This window comes from Kogia breviceps, chromosome 11, assembly GCF_026419965.1.
Source record: "Kogia breviceps isolate mKogBre1 chromosome 11, mKogBre1 haplotype 1, whole genome shotgun sequence".
In the NCBI taxonomy this organism is placed as follows: domain Eukaryota; kingdom Metazoa; phylum Chordata; class Mammalia; order Artiodactyla; family Physeteridae; genus Kogia; species Kogia breviceps.
In genome coordinates, this window is record NC_081320.1 from 81,949,893 (window position 1) to 81,970,533 (window position 20,641).

General features: G+C 36.8%; 1 protein-coding gene across 7 annotated transcripts in view; it reads right to left on the reverse strand.

Annotated features, from left to right (window-relative positions):
- Positions 1 to 20,641, reverse strand: part of BABAM2 (BRISC and BRCA1 A complex member 2) — a 512,794-nt gene that overhangs the window by 263,818 nt on the left and 228,335 nt on the right. For all 7 annotated transcript variants that reach the window (XM_067007881.1, XM_067007880.1, XM_067007882.1 and 4 more), the window contains one exon: positions 16,292 to 16,366. In XM_067007881.1, coding sequence (XP_066863982.1) covers positions 16,292 to 16,366 — 75 coding nt within the window. The remainder of the gene's footprint in view (positions 1 to 16,291; positions 16,367 to 20,641) is intronic.

The following is a 20,641-nucleotide window of genomic DNA, read 5'->3' on the forward strand; positions in this document are numbered from 1 at the left end:
AAAGACTGAATCATTCTACAATTATTGTGAGATCTTGCTTAACTATATTCAGGGTGGAAAACAGATCTTATGCAGCCTTAACAGGGCTCATAAGTCATGCTCTATAATGACGTAATTGTTTAGAGGTGCTAATAAAGCTGCCTGGAGAGGCTGTAAAAGCTTTGAAATGAAACAAGTTTGGATGACTCCACCTGTATACAAGGCAGCACATATGTGACCACAAGATATGGAGGACTGAAGCAGGTTCCATTCACAGACAAGTGACTTGCTGAAGTAACTTTTTAGAGAGGGGTGGAGGTGGAATACTTTCCCACCAAAAAGTTCCTGCCAAAAAAAGAAGTATTTTCATAATTCTACTATAAGAGGCTAGAAAGAACTTGTTGACCTTTGAATATGTAAGAATAAAGTTCCACCCCTTTATGTGAAGAAACAGGTCTGCTCTACCACTAGCTTCCATGATAATTACTTGTGGTGGAAGGAGCCTGGGCTTTCAAGTGAGAAAAACCTGAACTGAAACCCTGTGCCCTGCCACATATAAATAAGGTAACCCACGTAACCCAGTTAACTTCTCTCAGCTTTAGTTTCCTCATCTAAAAAAAATGGAGACAATAATGTCTTCATGTACAAGTCAAGACTTTTCTGATCATAAATGACAGAAACCCAAAAGATACTGACTTAAGCAAAAAAGATTATTTATTGGAAAACTATTGGAAAGGCTCAAAAACTCCAAAGAACAGCTGGTCATAGGAGTTAGAGCCAAGACAGGTCCTCAGACCTCAAAGAATGAAACCAAAAACCTCACCACTGACAGTACTGTTTCTCTCTCTCTCCTCTGTACTTCTTTTTCCACACTGGCTTTCTTCATTCCCACTGTGTAGAGGTGTACTGTCCAATATAGTAGCCATTAACCAAATGTGACTATTGAGCATTTGGAATATGACTAGTTTGAACTAAGAGGTGGTAAAGAGTAATATACCTACCAGGCTTAAAAGGCTTAGTACAAAAATATATATATAATATGTCTCATTAATTTTTTTTTTTTTTTTTTTTGCGGTACGCGTGCCTCTCACTGCTGTGGCCTCTCCTGTTGCGGAGCACAAGCTCCAGACGCACAGGCTCAGCGGCCATGGCTCACGGGCCTAGCCACTCCGCGGCATGTGGGATCTTCCTGGACCGGGGCACAAACCCATGTCCCCTGCATCGGCAGGCAGACTCTCAACCACTGCGCCACCAGAAAAGCCCAATAATTTTCATTTTGATTATATATTGAAATAATATTTTGAATAATGATGGATTAAATAAAATATATTATTAAAACTATTTCCACCTGTTTCTTCTTCGTTCTTTACATGGCAACTAGAAATTACATACATAGCTCATACAGGTGACTTGCATTATACTTCTACTGGGCAGTGCTACCAAAAGACTACAAAAACAACCAGAAAACAATTAACAAAATGACAGTAAGTACACACTTATCAATAATTACATTAAATGTTAACAAACTAAATGCACCAAATGGCTGAACTGTTAAAAAAAAACACACTTCTATATAAGCTGCATATAATAGACCCACTTAAGATCTAAAGGCACACACACATTGAAAGTGAGGGAATGGAAAAAGGTCTTCTATGCAAATGGAAACAAACAAACAAAAAAGCTGTTAGATGTCTAACAGACACATGGAAAGATGTTTTACATCACTAATCATCAGAGAAATGCAAATCAAAACTACAATGAGATATCACCTCACATCTGTCAGAATGGCTATAATCAAAAACACAAACACAACAAAAAACAAGTGCTGGTGAGGATGTGTAGAAAATGGAACCCTCCTGCACTGTTGGTGGGAATGTAAGTTGGTGCCGCCACTATGGAAAACAGTATGGAGGTGCCACAAAAAGTTAAAAATAAAACTATCATACCATCCAGCAATTCCACTTCTGGGTATTTTTCCAAAGAAAACAAAAACACTACTTTGAAAAGATATGTGTACCCCTATGTTTGGTGCAGCATCATTTACAACAGCTAGGATATGTAAGCAACCTAATGTCCTTCCATAGATGAATGGATAAAGAAGATGTGATATACACAATGGAATATTACACAGCCATACCAAAAAAAATGAATGAAATCTTGCTATTTGGGACAACGTGGATGGACCTAGAGAGTACTATGCTAAGTGAAATAAGTCAGAGAAAGACAAATATTGTACAATTTCACCTATATTTGGAATCTAAAAATCAAAATAAATAAACAAACACAAAACAGAAACATACAGAGAATAACTGGTGGTTACCAAAGGGGAGGAGGGTGAAGAAATAGGTGAGGGAGATAACGGGGTACAATCTTCCAGTTCATAATCCATTTGAGTTAAATTATGGATTTTAAGGTATGGATTAACGTTTCTTTTTTTCTTTTTTTATGGGGGGGTATAGACATCCAGTTGTTCTAGCAACATTTGTAGAAAAGATCATACTTTCTCTTCTGAATTATCTTTCCACATTTGTCAAAAATCATTTGTCTCTGTATGTATGGGTCTATATCTGGATACTCTTCTGTTCCACTTATCTATATTGATCTATCTGCCTTTTTAAAACCATCACCATACTTTCTTAATTACTGTAGCCTTATAACAAGTCTTTAAATCAGGGAGTCTAAGTCTTCCAATTTTGTTCTTTTCAGGATATTGTTTTGGCTATTCTAGGCCTTTGGTATTTCAAAATAAATTTTAGAATCAGATTGATGATCTCTACAAAAAAGCTACTGGGTTTTGACCTGATAGGATTGAGACAGATCTATATATTCACTTGGGAAAAACTGACATCTCACAATATTGAGTCTCCCAATATATGAACATGGTATATATTTTAGCTTAGGTCTTCTTTAGTGTCCCTCAGCAGTGTTTTATACTTTTTAACACACAGGTATTTCATATCTTTTGTTATATTTATCCCTAAATATTTCATATTTTTATATTATAAATTATATTTTTTAAAATTTAATATCAGATTATTTCTGGTTAGTATGTAGAAATATGATTGATTTTTATATACTGATCTTGTATCTTGCAACATGACAAAATTCACTTATTAGTTATAGAAGCTTTTTTGTAGATTCCTTAGGTTTTTCTACATAATAATCTTAGCATCTGTGCATAAAGACAGTTGCTTCAGGCTTCCCTGGTGGCGCAGTGGTTGAGAGTCCACCTGCCGATGCAGGGGACACGGGTTCGTGCCCCAGTCTGGGAAGATCCCACATGCTGCGGAGTGGCTAGGCCCATGAGCCATGGCCGCTGAGTCTGTACGTCCGGAGCCTGTGCTCCACAACAGGAAAGGCCACAACAGTGAGAGGCCCACATACCGCAAAAAAAAAAAAAAATGTTGCTTCTTCCTTTCTACTCTGAGTGACTTTTATTCATTTTTCTCACCTTACTGCGCTGGCTAGAAACTCCAGTATTGAATAGTACTGGTGAAAGTAAGCATCCTTGCCTTGCTATTAACCTTAGGGAGAAAACAGTGGTCTTTCACCATTAAGTATAATATTAGCTATAGACTTTTCATAGATACAAGTTATCAGGTGAGGAAGTCCCTTTCTGATCCTAGTTTGCTGAGAGCTTTTATCAGGATTGGATGTTTGGTTCTGTCAAATGTTCTTTCTGTGCCTATTAAGATGATCATACAGTCTTTCGTTTTTAGTTTGTTAATATGGTTAATCATACTGTTGATTTTTAAAATATGCAGCCTACCTTGCATCCCTGGGACAAACTCCACTTTGTCATGATATATCATCTTTTTTATATATTATTGTACTGAATTTCAGTATAATACAAAATTTCATTTTGAATTTTACATCTATATTCATGAGAGAGATTCATTTGTAGTTTACTTTTCTTGTAATATCTTTGTCTGGTTTTTGTTATCAGGTAATGCTGTCCTCACAGAATCAGTCAGAAAGCATTCCCTCCTTTCCAATTTTTCCAAACGAATGTGTAGAATTTGTGTACTATTTTTCCTTAAATGATTGATAAACCTTACCAGTGAAGTCATCTGTGCCTGCAGTTTCCTTTATGGGAAGGTATTTAGCTATTTAACTATGGTAGACATAAGACTATTCAAGTTATCTATTTCTTTTTGAATATGTTTTGGTAAACACTAAGAAATTTTTAAAATACAAGAAAACATTAGCAGACACACCACTAGCCATCAGAGTGATGATTACATACTAACTAACACACCATGTAGCCTCTGGGAAATTCCACTACTCCATCATCAGGTAAATGAATTCTTAATTTTATTTTGAACACAGTTTTTACTTTATGGACCCTCTGAAATGGTCTTGGCAATACCAGGAGCCCCAAGACCACACTTTGTGAAGTGCTTGGTCTATGGAATAGAGACTAAGAATACCATCACCATCAATATTCCAGGCTTTTATGTTCGAGACTATTTTCATGAAGTACCCACATAATGAATAGACATTCAGGATGTATAGACTACTCTGTAGAGTTAGCACAAAGCTTGAAAAACCTAAACCATTGTCTATCCTGCTTCAAGAAAGTCAAAGCTTTTCATAAGCACTCTTGGAACAAATAATGACACCCATTATTTGTTTCTTGTGCCACCCATTGTTTCTGAGTGTCACCCATTCCAACAATATGGTCATCATGTAAAAACAAAGCTGCAGTAAATGGATTCAAGAAAGGAAAGGGATCTTCAGAAAAATGGTAGAAAGAGGGCAGGTTATCACTGTGACATTATTTTGTTATGAAACTAGATCAAAATATAAGTGTGCTGGTTAAAATTTGTTTTAAAATATTTTATAAAGAAAAAAAATCCTTCTCTTCCAGTTCTATATTAGATGCCATTCTAATCAAGGGCTGCAGTTCCCTTCTCCGACTCCAAATCCTGGCGGTGTGTTTATAAAGAAAAGAAGGAGAGTGGAACATTGTGTAACAGTGAATACAAAACCTAGCTAAGCAAAAAGAACAAAACTGAAAATCCCCAAGGATACTTCAAAAGGCTGCTGTGTCTCAGGATAAGAGAGGCAATGGCAGCCAGGGGCCCTAGGACACAAGGTGTGAGCTAGAACAGGGCTCCTCAAAATATCTACAATGAAGGACCTGTTACTGTTCATTTTGTTTTGTTTTTCCTAATCCTTCACAGATTGACGGCTTCATAAAACACATTAAAAATTAATTCTTATAAAAAGAAAAAAATTTTAAACGTCAAAATGCAAACCCAATATTTTTATCATTACAGTCAACAGACATGATTATTCTGTCAAATTGCTTTAAATGTTTCTAAAGACTATCAATTCTGTACTTATCTCATCACGAACCAAAACATACACTCTGGGTAGCACTGACTAGAACGTTCTGACTGCACCCTTTCCTCTCCTTCATTTTCTCAGGTTGATCATTGAGTTAGGTGAGTAAGCACGTCAGCTAACAGGTATGAAAACTTCAGCAAGTCTGAAACGTGGTCACCTAGAGACTTAATATTCAGTTTACATCCCTTGAACCCTATCAGCCTCATTTCCCTCTTCCTTCTCCGCAATCATTTTATATATGTCTCCTGGCAGACTTCTCTTCCTAAATACAATCCTAATCATAGTACTACTCAAAGCAATCACTCAAAACAATCTCTAAACTCCCTAGTTGAATATTTAAGGCTCTGTCTATATCATTATATCTTTAAAATGCCTTTCTTTTCTTATCTCCCACTAGTCTGTATACATGTTCTGTGATTTAGGCAAACTAGACTTTTCTGCTGTTCTTCAAATGATCTTTCATTGCCACCTAAAACCACGCTCATATTTTCTCTAGCTGCTCTCTACCAATACGAGTCTTTCAGGCCCATTTCAAATGTCACCTCCTTTATAAAGGTCTTTTCTAACTAGATGTAATCTCTCACCAACCCATTGAAGAACTTTGTACTTCTCTTATGGTACTGAAATTATTATGACTTGCATTACTATTGACTATGCAATCATCTTATGCCCCAAACCAGATTTTACTTTTATTTGAATTGTAGGTCTGCTGATTGATGAAAATGGATTAATGGTTAACAGATGACACTGATAAACTGACACTAGCCCTGTCATGTGCCAGGTGGTAACCGTATGATGTGGCGAGAGGAAATGTCACCATTGAGAAAACAGCTCCGTATAAAAAATGGTAAACCTGTAATGGTCACAGCCCGTAATTCCTGTTACCCTCACTGTGCTACTAGGTTCCAATCCATACTTCCCTTTCTGAATTATAGGTGGCAATACCTCCCCCATAAACAGGCTGAACAAAAAGGGCAAATTCAAAAAGACAGTATGAAGGGATTAGTCTATACTTTGCCTTAAAAAACCAACTGCATAAAACAGGATTAGAAAAACAAGGAAGTTTAGGTTTTTTTTACAAACTCAATAAATACTCAATAAATGGTGAAGTTCAAAGTTCTAATGAACACTGACCTGATCAATACTATCTGAAATTTTGTGCTTATTTCTGGACACCACAGTTTAAGAGAGATGCTGGCAATCTGGGATACCTCCTGAAGAGAAGTATGAGGATAGAGAAGGTTTTAAAATCTTATGACATGTAAGTATAAAGGACTAAAGCTGCCTAGCCTATAAAAGAACAGAATCTCTGGTTTTTTGAATACAATTGTTTTTGCTGTGATGTGAAAATGCCTTCCTTTAAAAAACTGCATTTTAGTAAACTACACATTAAGAATAAGAGGCTTATGAGAAAAACATGGCAAGGCTAGACCTTACTTTACAGTTAGTCGCTTGTACAACTTTGTAACCATAGCATTAACAAAAACCAAAGCAAATCCAATAAAACTCTAATATACTTAAAATGACATGCTATATTCGTAATAAACAAAGAATTATTATACTAAATATAGGACTTTTAAAAAGCTGAAGATAACTTAATGAAAGGGGCTACAAGGAAAGGTTGAAACTGCTGAGTTATGGGAAAGAGTAGAGGGATATCATCATTAGAAGTTACAGCAGAGCAGCAGGTTTTGGACAAAATGTAATGATGCCAGAGAGGGAAAGCTCTGGCTTATTGTCTTGTGTTTGTTTCTTTTCCACAAAGATGGGGGGAAACCATGCGATAAATACTTAAATACAGAGTGTACAGCAAACTGAGCCACGTGAAAGGAATGGAGTGAATGGACATTGTGTGCCATACAAAAACCCTCCACAGCTTGTTAGTTCATCTGCATTAGTGTACTTTCATCCAGCTGCTGTTATTCAGTGCTCAAACTATTAACTAAACCGTGGCAACCTCTGCCTTATACTGACATACTTCCACTATTTATCAATCGTGCGTGAACTAATCCACGTTACTAAAGCATTGTATGTAACAGAATACACTGTACTTGAAGAACTATCAAGATATATGGGGACAGGGTAGCAAAGCAGGTCAACTGATAGTGATTTGAGACACAGCTCCATTCTAAAACTATACTTTAGAAGATAAAAACACAAGTACACCATAAAAATATAAAAGCAAAAGAAAACCGAAAGGAGGAAGTTCACAGAAGCTGCCTGTGAGTATTCTTCATTTTCAGTAGAGAAAATTACTACTGTCAGAATTACCATAAATTATATCTGAAAATTTGGGGCAAGTGAAAATTTGGGTTTTGAATTCTAGATGGGGGAAGAACAGGACAGAAGAAAAAAGAAGTAGTAAACATAACTCTATCTTAATTTCAATGAAATGCTTACTTTCTTCCTAGACCACAATAAATTCAATACTTTGAAATATAAATTAATGACTAAATAAAATCAAAACCATTTCTATTCTGCATTTACTCCAAGCTCAAAAATGTATTAAGTACCATCATATTCATCATCTCATTGATATTCCCAACAACCCAATGTGTTGTGCTATAGCCTAACAACATTTTAACAGTTGGGGAAACTAAGACTTGGAAGAAAAGTTAGTAAACTGTATGCTGCTAACAGATTATTTAAAAATAAGAGAGAAGATGGAATAAAGAAAGGAAGAAAACAAGGAAGGAAAGGAAGAGAAGAGGGAAGAAAAGAGGGAGGGAGACTTCAACCAAGCTGAAGGTGCCAGTAAAATAAAAACGAAGAGACCATGGTATTAAAATCCACTTAAACTCACTGAACCAAATGCTTTTTTTCTCATCTTTCTATGATGCCCCAGGTGCCTTTGTGAAGAATTTCCCCCACCCTCCATCCCATAATTTAGGAAATGGACCAGCAAACAATTGCCTGCACTCCAAAGCCAGTCCAATGTCTATTTTTTTAATAAAGTTTTACCGAGATTCAGACACAATCATTGATTTAGATATTGTCCGTAGCTGCTTTCATGCTGTGACAGCAAAGTTAAGTAGTTGTGATGGAGACCACATGGCCTACAAGCCTAAAATTTTACTATCTTGTGATTAAGCCTCAAATGCAGATTTTGGCTCAATTTTAGCAATGTTAAAGCAGACTTATTACTGGAATAAAAAGCACTCTACTTTTATGGCACGTTCTTCCAGGTACATATTCCTACTTTATAAAAGTATGCCTACTCCTATTTGATTAGACAGAAACTATTTCCTTTAAGATAAGATGAGGGTTTCCTGTGAATTCTTTATGGTCTTTCAAGCACCAGACAACTGTTTTGTTTAAAACCAGATTTCACAAGAGTGAGTTAAAGCAGTCTTTATTTCTAAAAGCTGCTTATTAAGTGTGACTTTATTGAATCCAAAAAATTCCCTAAACTAAAAGGTATCAAATTCTTTTTTTTTCTTTTTAACATCTTTATTGGAGTATAATTGCTTTACAGTGGTGTGTTAGTTTCTGCTTTATAACAAAGTGAATCAGCTATACATATACATAAATCCCCATATCTCCTCCCTCTTGCATCTCCCTCCCACCCTCCCCATCCCACCCCTCTAGGTGGTCACAAAGCACCGAGCTGATCTCCCTGTGCTAGCAGCTGCTTCAAACTAGCTCTCTATTTTATTTACAGCTGCTAGTGTATATATGTCCATGATACTCTCTCACTTCATCCCAGCTTGCCCTTCCCACTCCCCGTGTCCTCAAGTCCATTCTCTTTGTGTCTTTATTCCTGTCCTGCCCTTAGGTTCTTCAGAACCATTTTTCTTAGATTCCATAAATATGTGTTAGCATATGGTATTTGTTTTTCTCTTTCTGACTTCACTCTGTATGACAGACTCTAGGTCCATCCACGTCACTACAAATAACTCAATTTCGTTTCTTTTTATGGTTGAGTAATATTGCATTGTATGTATGTGCTACATCCTCTTTATCCATTCATCTGTCGATGGACACTTAGGTTGCTTCCATGTCCTGGCTATTGTAAACAGTTCTGCAGTGAACATTGTGGTACATGACTCATTTTGAATTATGGTTTTCTTAGGGTACATGTCCAGTAGTGGGATTGCTGGGTCGTACAGTAGTTCTATTTTTAGTTTTTTAAGGAACCTCCATACTGTTCTCTATAGTGGCTGTATCAATTTACATTCCCACCAACAGTGCAAGAGGGTTCCCTTTTCTCCACACCCTCTCCAGCATTTAGTGTTTGTATGATGGCCATTCTGACTGGTGTGAGGTGATACCTCATTGTAGTTTTGATTTGCATTTCTCTAATGATTAATGATGTTGAGCATTCTTTCATGTGTTTGTTAGCAATCTGTATATCTTCTTTGGAGAAATGTCTATCTAGGTCTTCTGCCCATTTTTGGACTGGGTTGTTTGTTTTTTTGATATTGAGCTGCATGAGTTGCTTGTATATTTTGGAGATTAATCCTCTGTCAGTTGCTTCATTTGCAAATATTTTCTCCCATTCTGAGGGTTGTCTTTTTGTCTTGTTTATGGTATCCTTTGCTGTGCAAAAGCTTTTAATTTTCATTAGGTCCCATTTGTTTATTTTTGTTTTTATTTCCATTTCTCTAGGAAGTGGGCCAAAAAGGATCTTGCTGTGATTTATGTCATAGAGGTGTTCTGCCTATGTTTTCCTCTAAGAATTTTAAAGTGTCTGGCCTTACATTTAGGTCTTTAATCCATTTTGAGCTTATTTTTGTGTATGGTGTTAGGGAGTGTTCTAATTTCATTCTTTTACACGTAGCTGTCCAGTTTTCCCAGCACCACTTATTGAAGAGACTGTCTTTTCTCCACTGTATATTCTTGCCTCTAAAAGGTATCAAATTCTGAAGCATCTTTTAAAATGTGTGGTTTAGAGAAAAAATTTTGTAATGCATAGTGTTTGAATTTATATTCATTTATCAGGATCAGAGGGCTTTTTAATGTTTGCTACCTTATGCTTGCTGAGAAACAACTATAATCAATACATATCACTCTAACAAGTTTGCTATATTTTAAAAGAGAGAATATTTGGGGGAAGTTATCAGTTTCCTTCCTAGCAAATATGTAAAAATAAATGGACTTTCAAACAATTCCAAATAATAAAGGACAATGCAAGAATTCATCAAAAAAAAATCCAGGGAGATTAATCAGCCTAATTCTCTTCCTCCGGCTGCACAGAATGCAAAATCCTCCCCTGTTCCTAAGGAAAGGTGAGGAGAGTGAGGAATTTTAAAACTGAAAATTTACTAAAACTCAATCTTTGATGACAAGTCACATTTTGTGACTGTCATACACACACTTTTTAAACAGTCATGCTACTACCTATTTTCCCCTACTATATGAAAGAATGATAGCACCCCACTCTCACCACTTTTATTCAACATAGTACTGGCCGTCCCAGCCACAGCAAACAGACAAGAAAAAGAAATAAAAGGAATCCAAGTTGGAAAGGAAGAAGTAAAACTGTCACTGTTTGCAGATGACATGACACTACTATACATAGAAAATCCTAAAGATGCCACCAAAAGACTACTAGAGCTCATCAATAAATTCAGTAAAGTTGCAGGATACAAAACTCATATACAGAAATCTGTTGCATCTCTATAAATTAACAAAGAACTATTAGAAAGAGAAATTAAGGAAACAATCCCATTTACAATCACATCCAAAAAAGTAAAATAAAATAGCTAGGTATAAACTTACCTAAGGAAGTAAAAGACCTGTATTCAGAAAACTATAAGACAGTGATGAAAGAAACTGAAGATGACATAACAGATGGAAAGATATAACATGTTCACAGACTGGAAGAATTAATTTTGTTAAAATGAGCACACAACACGAGGCAAGCTACAGATTCAATACAACCCCTATCAAAATATCAATGGCATTTTTTCACTGAAGTAGAACAAATAATTCTAAAATTCATATGGAAACACAAAAGACCCCTAATAGCCAAAAGAATTTTGAGAAAGAAGAACAAAGCTGGAGGTATCACATGCCCTGACTTCAGACTATGCCACAGAGCTATAGTAATCAAAACAGTATGGTACTGGCACAAAAACAGACACATAGATCAATGGAACAGAATAGAGAGCCCAGAAATAAACCCACACACCTATGGTCAAATAATCTATGACAAAAGAGGCAAGAATATACAATGGAGAAAAGACAATCTCTTCAATAAGCGGTGCTGGGAAAACTGGACAGCTACATGTAAAAGAATGAAATATGAACATTTTCTCACACCATATACAAAAATAAGCTCAAAATGGATTAAAGACCTGAATGTAAGTTCTGAAACCATAAAACTCCTAGAAGAAAACATAGGCAGAACACTCTTTTACAAAAATCACAGCAATATTTTTCAGATCTGTCTCCTAAGGCAGAGAAAACGAAAGGAAAAATAAACAAACAGGACCTATTAAACTTAAAAGCTTTTGCACAGCAAAGGAAATCATCGACAAAATGAAAAGGCAACCTATCAAATGGGAGAAAATATTTGCAAATGATATGACCAATAAGGGGGTACTATCCAAAATATATAAACAGCTCATACAACTCAATATCAAAAAAATAAACAGCTCATACAGCTCAGTATCAAAAAAACAAACAACCCAATCAAAAAGTGGGCAGAAGACCTAAATAGACATTTCTCCAAAGGAGACATACAGATGGCCAATAGGCACATGAAAAGATGCTCAACACTGCTAACTATTAGAGAAATAAATCAAAACTACAATGAGGTATCACCTCCCACCAGACAGAATGGCCATCATCAAAAAGTCTACAAATAATAAACGCTGGAGAGGGTGTGGAGAAAAAAGCACCTGCCTACACTGTTGGTGGGAATGTAAATTGGTGCAGCCACTATGGAGAACATTATGGAGGTTCCTTAAAAAATTAAAAGTAGAGTTACCATATGATTCAGCAATCCCACTGCTGGGCATATATCTGGAAAAGATGAAAACTCTAATTTGAAATTACTCAGCCATAAAAAAGGATGAAATAATTCCATCTGCAGCAACATGGATGGACCTAGAGATTATCATACTAAGTAAGTCAGACAAAGACAAATATCATATGATATCACTTATATGTGGAATCTAAAAAAAAATGATAAAAAATGAACTTATTTACAAAAGAGATATAGCCTCACAGACATAGAAAACAAACTTATGGTTACCAAAGGGGAATGGGGGAGGGGGGCGGGAATAAATTAGGAGTTTGGGATTAACAGATACACACTACTATACATAAAATAGATAAACAATAAGGACCTACTGTATAGTACAGGAAACTATATTCAGTACCTTGTAATAACCTACAATGGAAAAGAATCTGAAAAAGAATATATGTATGTATAACTGAATCACTTTGATGTACACACAATACTGTAAATCAACTATACTTCAATGAAAAATTTTTTTTAAAAATAAAATAATAAATAAATAAACAACCTGATTTTAAAATGGGCAGAACTGAAATAAACATTTTCCAAAAAATAAAACAAAACATACCTATGGCCAACAGGCACATGAAAATATGTTCAACATCAATAATCATCAGAGAAATGCAAGTCAAAACCACAATGAGATATCACGTCACACCTGTCAGAATGGCTATCATCAAAAAGGTCACAAACAACAAATGTTGGCAAAGCTGCAGAGAAAAGGGAGCCCTGGTACACTGTTGGTGGGAATGTAAATTGGTGCAGCCACTGTGGAAAACAGAATGAAGGTGCCTCAAAAAACTAAAAATAGAACTACCACATGATCCAGCAATTCCACTCCTGGGTATTTACCAAAAGAAAACAAAAACACTAATTCAAAAAGATACATGCACCCCCATGTTCATAGCAGCACTATTTATAATAACCAAGATATGGAAGCAACCTAAATGTCCATCAACAGATGAATGGATAAATAAGATGTACTTATATATAATGGAATATTACTCAGTCATAAAAAAGAATGAAATTTTGCCATTTGCAACAACATGGATGGAGCATATTCTCTTCAGTTGAGAAGTTCAGGGGTGCACACCTAGGCCCAAGTAGGACAGACATGGGAAAGTCAGTCTATGCCTACCTGTAATTTATTTCCTGCTACATGGATGATGGAAGCAGAGGATTTGTACCACATTTACCATTTCATTTATACTAACTAGTTTGTGCTGGAGTCCTATCACCCAGAAATAAAGAATCCTAATCAATACAGTTTTTTTTTTACTGACTGAGTTTTTATGTAAATGATTTATCTAACCCTTTGACTTACCACAGCTAAGAATAAAACTCAGACACTAAAGTCAGGACTCATTTCCAGAATAAATACATTCTATCCCATGTAACAACCATATACGTGGACTTCCGTGGTGGCACAATGGTTAAGAATCTGCCCGCCAATGCAGGGGACACAGGTTCGAGCCCTGGTCCAGGAAGATCCCACATGCTGTGGAGCAACTAAGCCCGTGTGCCACAACTACTGAGCTTGTGCTCTAGAGCTCATGAGCCACAACTAGTGAGCCCACGTGCCACAACTATTGAAGCCAGCATGTCTAGAGCCCGTGCTCCACAACAAGAGAAGCCACCGAAATGAGAAGTCCATGCACCACAATGAAGAGCAGTCCCTGCTCACCACAACTAGAGAAAGCCCACACACAGCAACAAAGACCCAACGCAGCCAAAAAATAAAAATAAAAAAAAAAGGAACCATATATGCTTGGAGTATAGTATAAGGCAAAATCATATCACTGAATAGTTAATGGCTTTTTCATTCTAACATCAAAAAATTTCATTAGTGGATAAAACATGTACACTTGGAAATATAAACTTATGAGTGAATGATGGCTTCATCATAAGGTGATAAAATGTCACTGTAGCAAATTGTGGGATATGTAGTCAAACTCCATGATATCTCAGTATTTAAAAGTTCTACTTTACCTTTCATTTCTTTGAGATGGTGAGGCGAAACTACACTGATGCTGTGAAGAGTATCCTAACCCTAGGAATTTGAGGAATTTACCTTTGGACTTAGACTATCAGACAGCAGGCAGGTAATTAAATTAGGAGCATCCAAATGCAAATAACATGCAGAACAGTTCCTAATGCAAACTTAGTTTTAAGCATATAGCCAAATGTCCCAAGATTACGATACAACAACTTTAGGAACTTAGATCTTAAAACCCTCAATAGGTATTCTAGATTACTTCTGGTATGCAGCTAGGTATTTTTTTGCCGTTGTTTTGTGTTATACAAGAGTTTCTCTTTTTTTTTATCCTTGTTGGTTTTTTTACTCTCTGCAGGAACTAAAGATCCAGAAAGACATTAGTGCTGCAAGGTAGGCATTTAATCTATAGTAGAAAAATCACTTCATTGTACTTTGGGAAGGGAAAAATGCTTTCCAATTTTGCCAAAGAGGTTCCACCTTTCTCCTATCTGACTGGCAAGGAAAGTTAGGGTAAAACAATATAAAGTTAGGAGTCTCAGAATAGAAAATATGGAAGTTTGGTTTTGAAGAGGAAAAAATACATAGATTATGATCCAAGAAGTATGGTTTTTCCTTTGACCTTCAAGAACATGAGCAGAGACAACACTAAGTTCAAACAAACAGGACAATCATTCAAACTGAAAAGGCCCAACAGATCAAAACAAAGGAACTATAACTGTAAATTATGGATTAAAGTGATTATATGAATAATATACTCTCATATACTACTGAATTTTCTTTTAAATGAGCAGAAATAGAGTTTTAACTGGACATATAGAGGTCAATGAGTCTGTGATCTAAGAGTTTCCAAAGAGACTGCTTGCTATTGTAATAGAGCAAAGTAATTGCTAAAACCAAATTAATTATGCTTGGTAATCACAGGTCACAACTCTTGGATACACAGTGGGAAAACAGTCAACTAGAAACTAAAAATGAAAGTTTAATGAGGCACAACAATCCCATGTTTTACTTAGGGGAAAAGAAACTAATAAGTCCCTTGGGTAGAATGTTTAAAAAAAAAAAAAGTGCTACCTAATCTTTCTGATGGTCTATAGTTTACATACCAGACTATACTGTATTTCCAGTCGTTATCAAGATTAAGATTTAATGTTATTCATGACTACTATAATATGCAGGAACACTTGCACAAGGATTTTCGTCTTCTCGCTACACTGTAATAAATACCATTAACTCTCTGAACAACATCAAATTTGGAAGGCAGAAATTTTTCTTACATTAGAGCAAAGCTATATCACCATAGGCTGAAGATGGCTGAGGCGATACCTTAAATCACGACCCAAATCTACATCTATGATAAACTTAGGCCTTTGTCTTAAGGCTTCCTGTTCAGAACTTGCTGGTTCCGGGGTCCATTTAGTTTTTTTTCACACTAACCACAGCCTAGTGTGGATCTGGATTTCCTCTACAAAGCATTTTGTAGACCCCTTCCCAAAGTAGCTGCTCCCAAGCCACAAGTTGCCTGCATGATATTTTAAAGAATGCCATATACACTGGCCTAACTCAATTCTAGGTCTCTCCAAGACAGTCCAACTTTCAAGGTGCCTGGGATCAACTGTGACATAAATAAAGAAAATGAAACATCCTTTAGCACAGCATAGTTAATATGCAATCCTACTTAAAGACAGAATGCATATCAGGATAATTTCTAAGAGAGTCTTTCATCCCCAAAAGATTACTAACCAGAGGCAGGTTTTTCTCCCATGTTTAATTTGCTTTTACTAATTTTGTCTTATAAGGAAAAATCCATTTTGAAGTGATTTTTAGGGCTACTATTTTAGCTTTTAGGTAACAGTAACTCAGTGGATCTTCATGTAATATATCTTTTAATATAATTCATCATCCGAACAAAATGCTGGCAAACCATGCAAATATTCAGAGTTAAATAATGACTTAAAAAGCTCATTTACATTCTCATACTGATAATCATATACTTTTACCTTGAGCAGGTATGTGGGAATATTGCTGAAATCCACCGGCAACTTCAAAAGGAAACGAGCTGAAAATTCACCAGTCTGCAGGGAACAAAAAGGTTTAATAATAAGATTAAAATAAAAAATAGATTATGAAGTGACAATTACAGCCAAGGCCACAAGTTCAACCTGTTTGAACTGCAGGTATCTTCGGTTTGGGTTTCCTAACATCAAGCAAGAAAAGAAGGTTGAAAAAGTAGGGGAGGATCAAAAAGCACTATTAAATTATTAGTTACTGAAAAGCACAATTAGAATTTTTTTAAAGCTGCATTTTAAATGTGCAATAGAATTATAATGCAGTAGTATTATCTTTTTGTTTTTTAAAAGGATGAAAAGAATACATGATTGTGTGATAATGTTTTTTAATCCAAACAATAGGCACAGACCTGCCCATTTTATTCATCTGACTTTACTAAAGCATTCAGACCACTTCACTAATATTTATAACCCATAAGCTAATGACATAAATCACCATCCTTTATAGTATGTCTAGAAGTAAAAACAAAGGTCAAACTTCGACCCACGCATATAAAGCAGTACATCAGTGGGTACCCCAAATAAGACTCTAATCACTTGACAATCTGTTAATATCACTATCATCAACTAAAATTTTTCAGTAATTCTTTCCATGAACTAGTCTCTATAGGAAAGACATGCAGAGGTTTGGTGATTTAAAACACTTAACTAAGCTTAAATAATAGTTTCTATTTTTTTCTAAAAGAGAAAACTCATATAAAAGAAAAGAGTTTCCCTCTCAATTTATGACAATAGGAAATCATAATAATATTTTTTCTTTTTTATGATGGGAAAGGCTAAGGAATCACATTTTTAAAAAGAAGTTTGGCATAGTCTAGAGAAGGGGTTTTTCCAAGTGGGCTATGCAGACACCTAGGGGTTCTAAGAAACCTCTGCGAAGGCAACAAAGAGGGGTGCTGAGCTGGTGGGGTCCTGAGTCCTCCAGCCTCTCTGACAGCAAGCCTGCAGTGCAGCTTGGGATTTTGACGTCTTGGGTTGCATTATGAAATTCTGTTTGAATAAAGAACTCTGGGGATGATCTAGAGCTACTCTGAAGACTGGGTCTCCACCTTTTTCATATTATGACCACTAGACAGCTCTCTGGATCTCCACTGTCTACCCTCCTTAAACAAATGAGCATCCTAAACTCCCTAACACATCTTTAAACACAGCAGGGCATTTACAAATATTTTTTATGGATGGGTGGATGAACGCACATAAGGAGGCATGCACACCTCTTACAGAAGATGCCACAAGAGCCACCACTCTTTTCTACAAACACCCAAGCAACTGGCTTCAAGGTCCTGGCCCTAATTTTAGAACTGACCTAGGGCTTCCCTGGTGGCGCAGTGGTTGAGAGGCCGCCTGCCGATGCAGGGGACACGGGTTCGTGCCCCGGTCCGGGAAGATCCCACATGCCGCGGAGCGGCTGGGCCCGTGAGCCGTGGCCGCTGAGGCTGCGCGTCCGGAGCCTGTGCTCCGCAACGGGAGAGGCCACAACGGTGAGAGGCCCGCGTATTGCAAAAAAAAAAAAAAAAAAAAATAGAACTGACCTAAAACCTTGAAAATGCAAACAGAAATATAAACCTTGAGCTCAAAAGATAAAAATGATAACTACAATTTGCATAGTTGTGTGCTGTTTTACTGCGTACAACATCTTTTAACTTACCTCAACCTCTGGCTAAGGACAGAGCACTTCTTCATCACCACAAGCCTAACCCCATGACAGAAAAGGCAGAAAAGAGAGAACCAAATGGACAGAATCAAAGACGAGGTCCCGGAAGTCACCGTGTCACCAGGAATGCCAAAGGTGAGAAAGAGCAATACTCCTTAGAGCCGAGCAGCTCTGCTCCTCCTTTGATATTTATTCCTCATTTCAGTAAATGGTAATTCCATTCTTTCAGTCTCTCAGACCAGAAACCTCAGAATCATTCTTGACACAGTATGGAACCCTAATCGTGCAGGCTACTTGCAACTCAACACTTGAGAGAATAGTTAAGAGCTATTTAAGGATCTATAAACAGCTCGTCATCGTGGACGGGAGGAGAAGGTTTGTGAAAGATCCTAATAAAATTCTTACCTTCTGTTATAGTCCAAAATTGCTAGAAAGTTGTGGTTTTAGTGTAATGTTAAGCTCCTAGAGGACTAACATATCCTGTGAAGTGTGATTCTTTGGCCCTAAGTACAAGAAGTCATACTTTGAAAGGGTTAAGTATAGGAGCAACAGAGATATATGGGAACTTAAAAGGAGCATCTAGCTCAGTAGGAGTTTGGGAAGAAGGACAGAAATGTTTTCCTTAAGTGCTGCATACATTACTATAGAGGGAGGAACCCTCACAAAAGAATACATGTTCCCAACAATTCTCCCCATTCCTTCTCCTATATTCTCTATTTTTTCCTGTTTATCCACTCACTCCCATCAGCATGCAAACATCATTAAAAAGGTCTTTCTTGACTTCATATCCCTCTTCAGGTCCCATCTCATTTCTCTGTTCTACTTTACAAAATAATCTCCTGTAAAGAATTAGTCTATATTCGAGGTCTACGTTTCCTCTTTTATTATTCTCTCCAGAACAGTCTCCCAGTCAGCCTTTCCTCCACACCTCTCTACCAAAACAGCTCATCGAGGTCACCAGTGATCACACCATTGCCAAATCCAATGGTCATTTCTCAGTCCTCATCTCACTACTGTTCTATCAGCAGCATTCCGACACAGCTGATCACTTTTTTGCTGGAACATTCTTTACTTGACTTCCAGGATCCGAGTCTCCCTTGGCTCTTCTCTGCCTCTCCACTGGCCCTCCCTCAGGTCTCCCTAACCTCTAAACGCTGAAGTGTAGCAGCGCTTAACCCCAAGACCTCTTTTCTTTATCTACACTCCCCCAGGTGAGCTCATCCGGGTTCTTGACTTTAAATACCATTTATATGCTGATGATTCCCAACTATTTCATCTCCATCTCAGACCTCTTCCTAATTTGAGTTTCATTTATTCAACTACCATGATGAAAACCAAAATCCTGATTTTGTGCTTTTCCTTTGATATTTATTCCTCATTTCAGTGAATGGCAATTTCATTCTGTCTGTCTCTCAAGCCAAAAACTTCAGCGTCATCCTTGATTCCTATCTTTCTCTTGCTTCCACATTCCAAATGGCAGCAAATCCTACTGACCCCACTGTCAATTGCTACCCTCAGTGCAGCCACTTCTCAGCCCCCACAACCACCTGATCTGTGCCATTATTATCCCCAGCCTGGATGACTGCAGCCACCCCAGACTCCTTCTGCCCTGGCTCCCTTGCAGCTGAGTCCCGTCACCATGGGCAGAGAGGTCTTTTCAACACACTCATCGGATTGTGTTCCTCCCTTGCTCAAAAGTCTCAAGTGGTAGGGACTTAGCTCCTTCACAGAGGAGTCTGACAAGGTAACAATTGAGCAAAGATGTGAAAAGGGTGTGAAAAATACACAAAAAAATGTGTATTTTTGAAAACAACAACAAAAGGAGTGAAATGTGAGGTTTAAAAAATTAAAACAACTCTTGTACATATAAGGTAGTCGGAAAGATAATTACATATTTAGCACTTGGACTCATTTGAACTGCTAGTTATTTTAGTCCATGCACTGCACTGTAGCTCTTTTGCCCTATTTTAGTTTGTACAATGTATTTTTATTCTACTGGCTATTTTAAACCAACATTCTTTTAAAAATGCTCAGACGATCCCTACTTTATCCCTTCTCAAAATGTTGATCCTAGGACTAATATAAATTTATGTTTATTGGCAAAAGACTGATTTATACAGCTAAATTTATAATAAAAGAAATGCTGATTTCAGGACTAGTATTAATTTGTGTTTATCAGCAATGGGCTGATTTACACAACTAAATTCAAAATAGAAACTTAAGAGTGTGAAAAGAATTTGGTCTACTGGAAACCATAAAAAGTGCTTTATGATCTCCAACTTTCAAGCCTACTATACATTCTTTATTTTGCCTTTGAGAGAATAAAGAAAACTTAGTACTTGTTTCCAACAGCATTGGAAATGTTGGAGACCAACGTTCTAGAATTCAGTTTTCAGTTCTGCCACTGATTTTCCTTGTGACCTACAAGCTAATCTTTTCTTGTGAAACTGAGTAAATGGTGATTTAAAACATGTCTTAATGTAAAATTTGAGCCATAAACATTATATAAGGAGCAAAACACAAGTGAAAAATCCTCCTGGAGTTCTACCTCAGACAGTGACTCTTCCTGTGTTTTTATATTTGAAGTTCCAACAGTTATTCAAGCAATTTACTGCCACTCTGTTGCA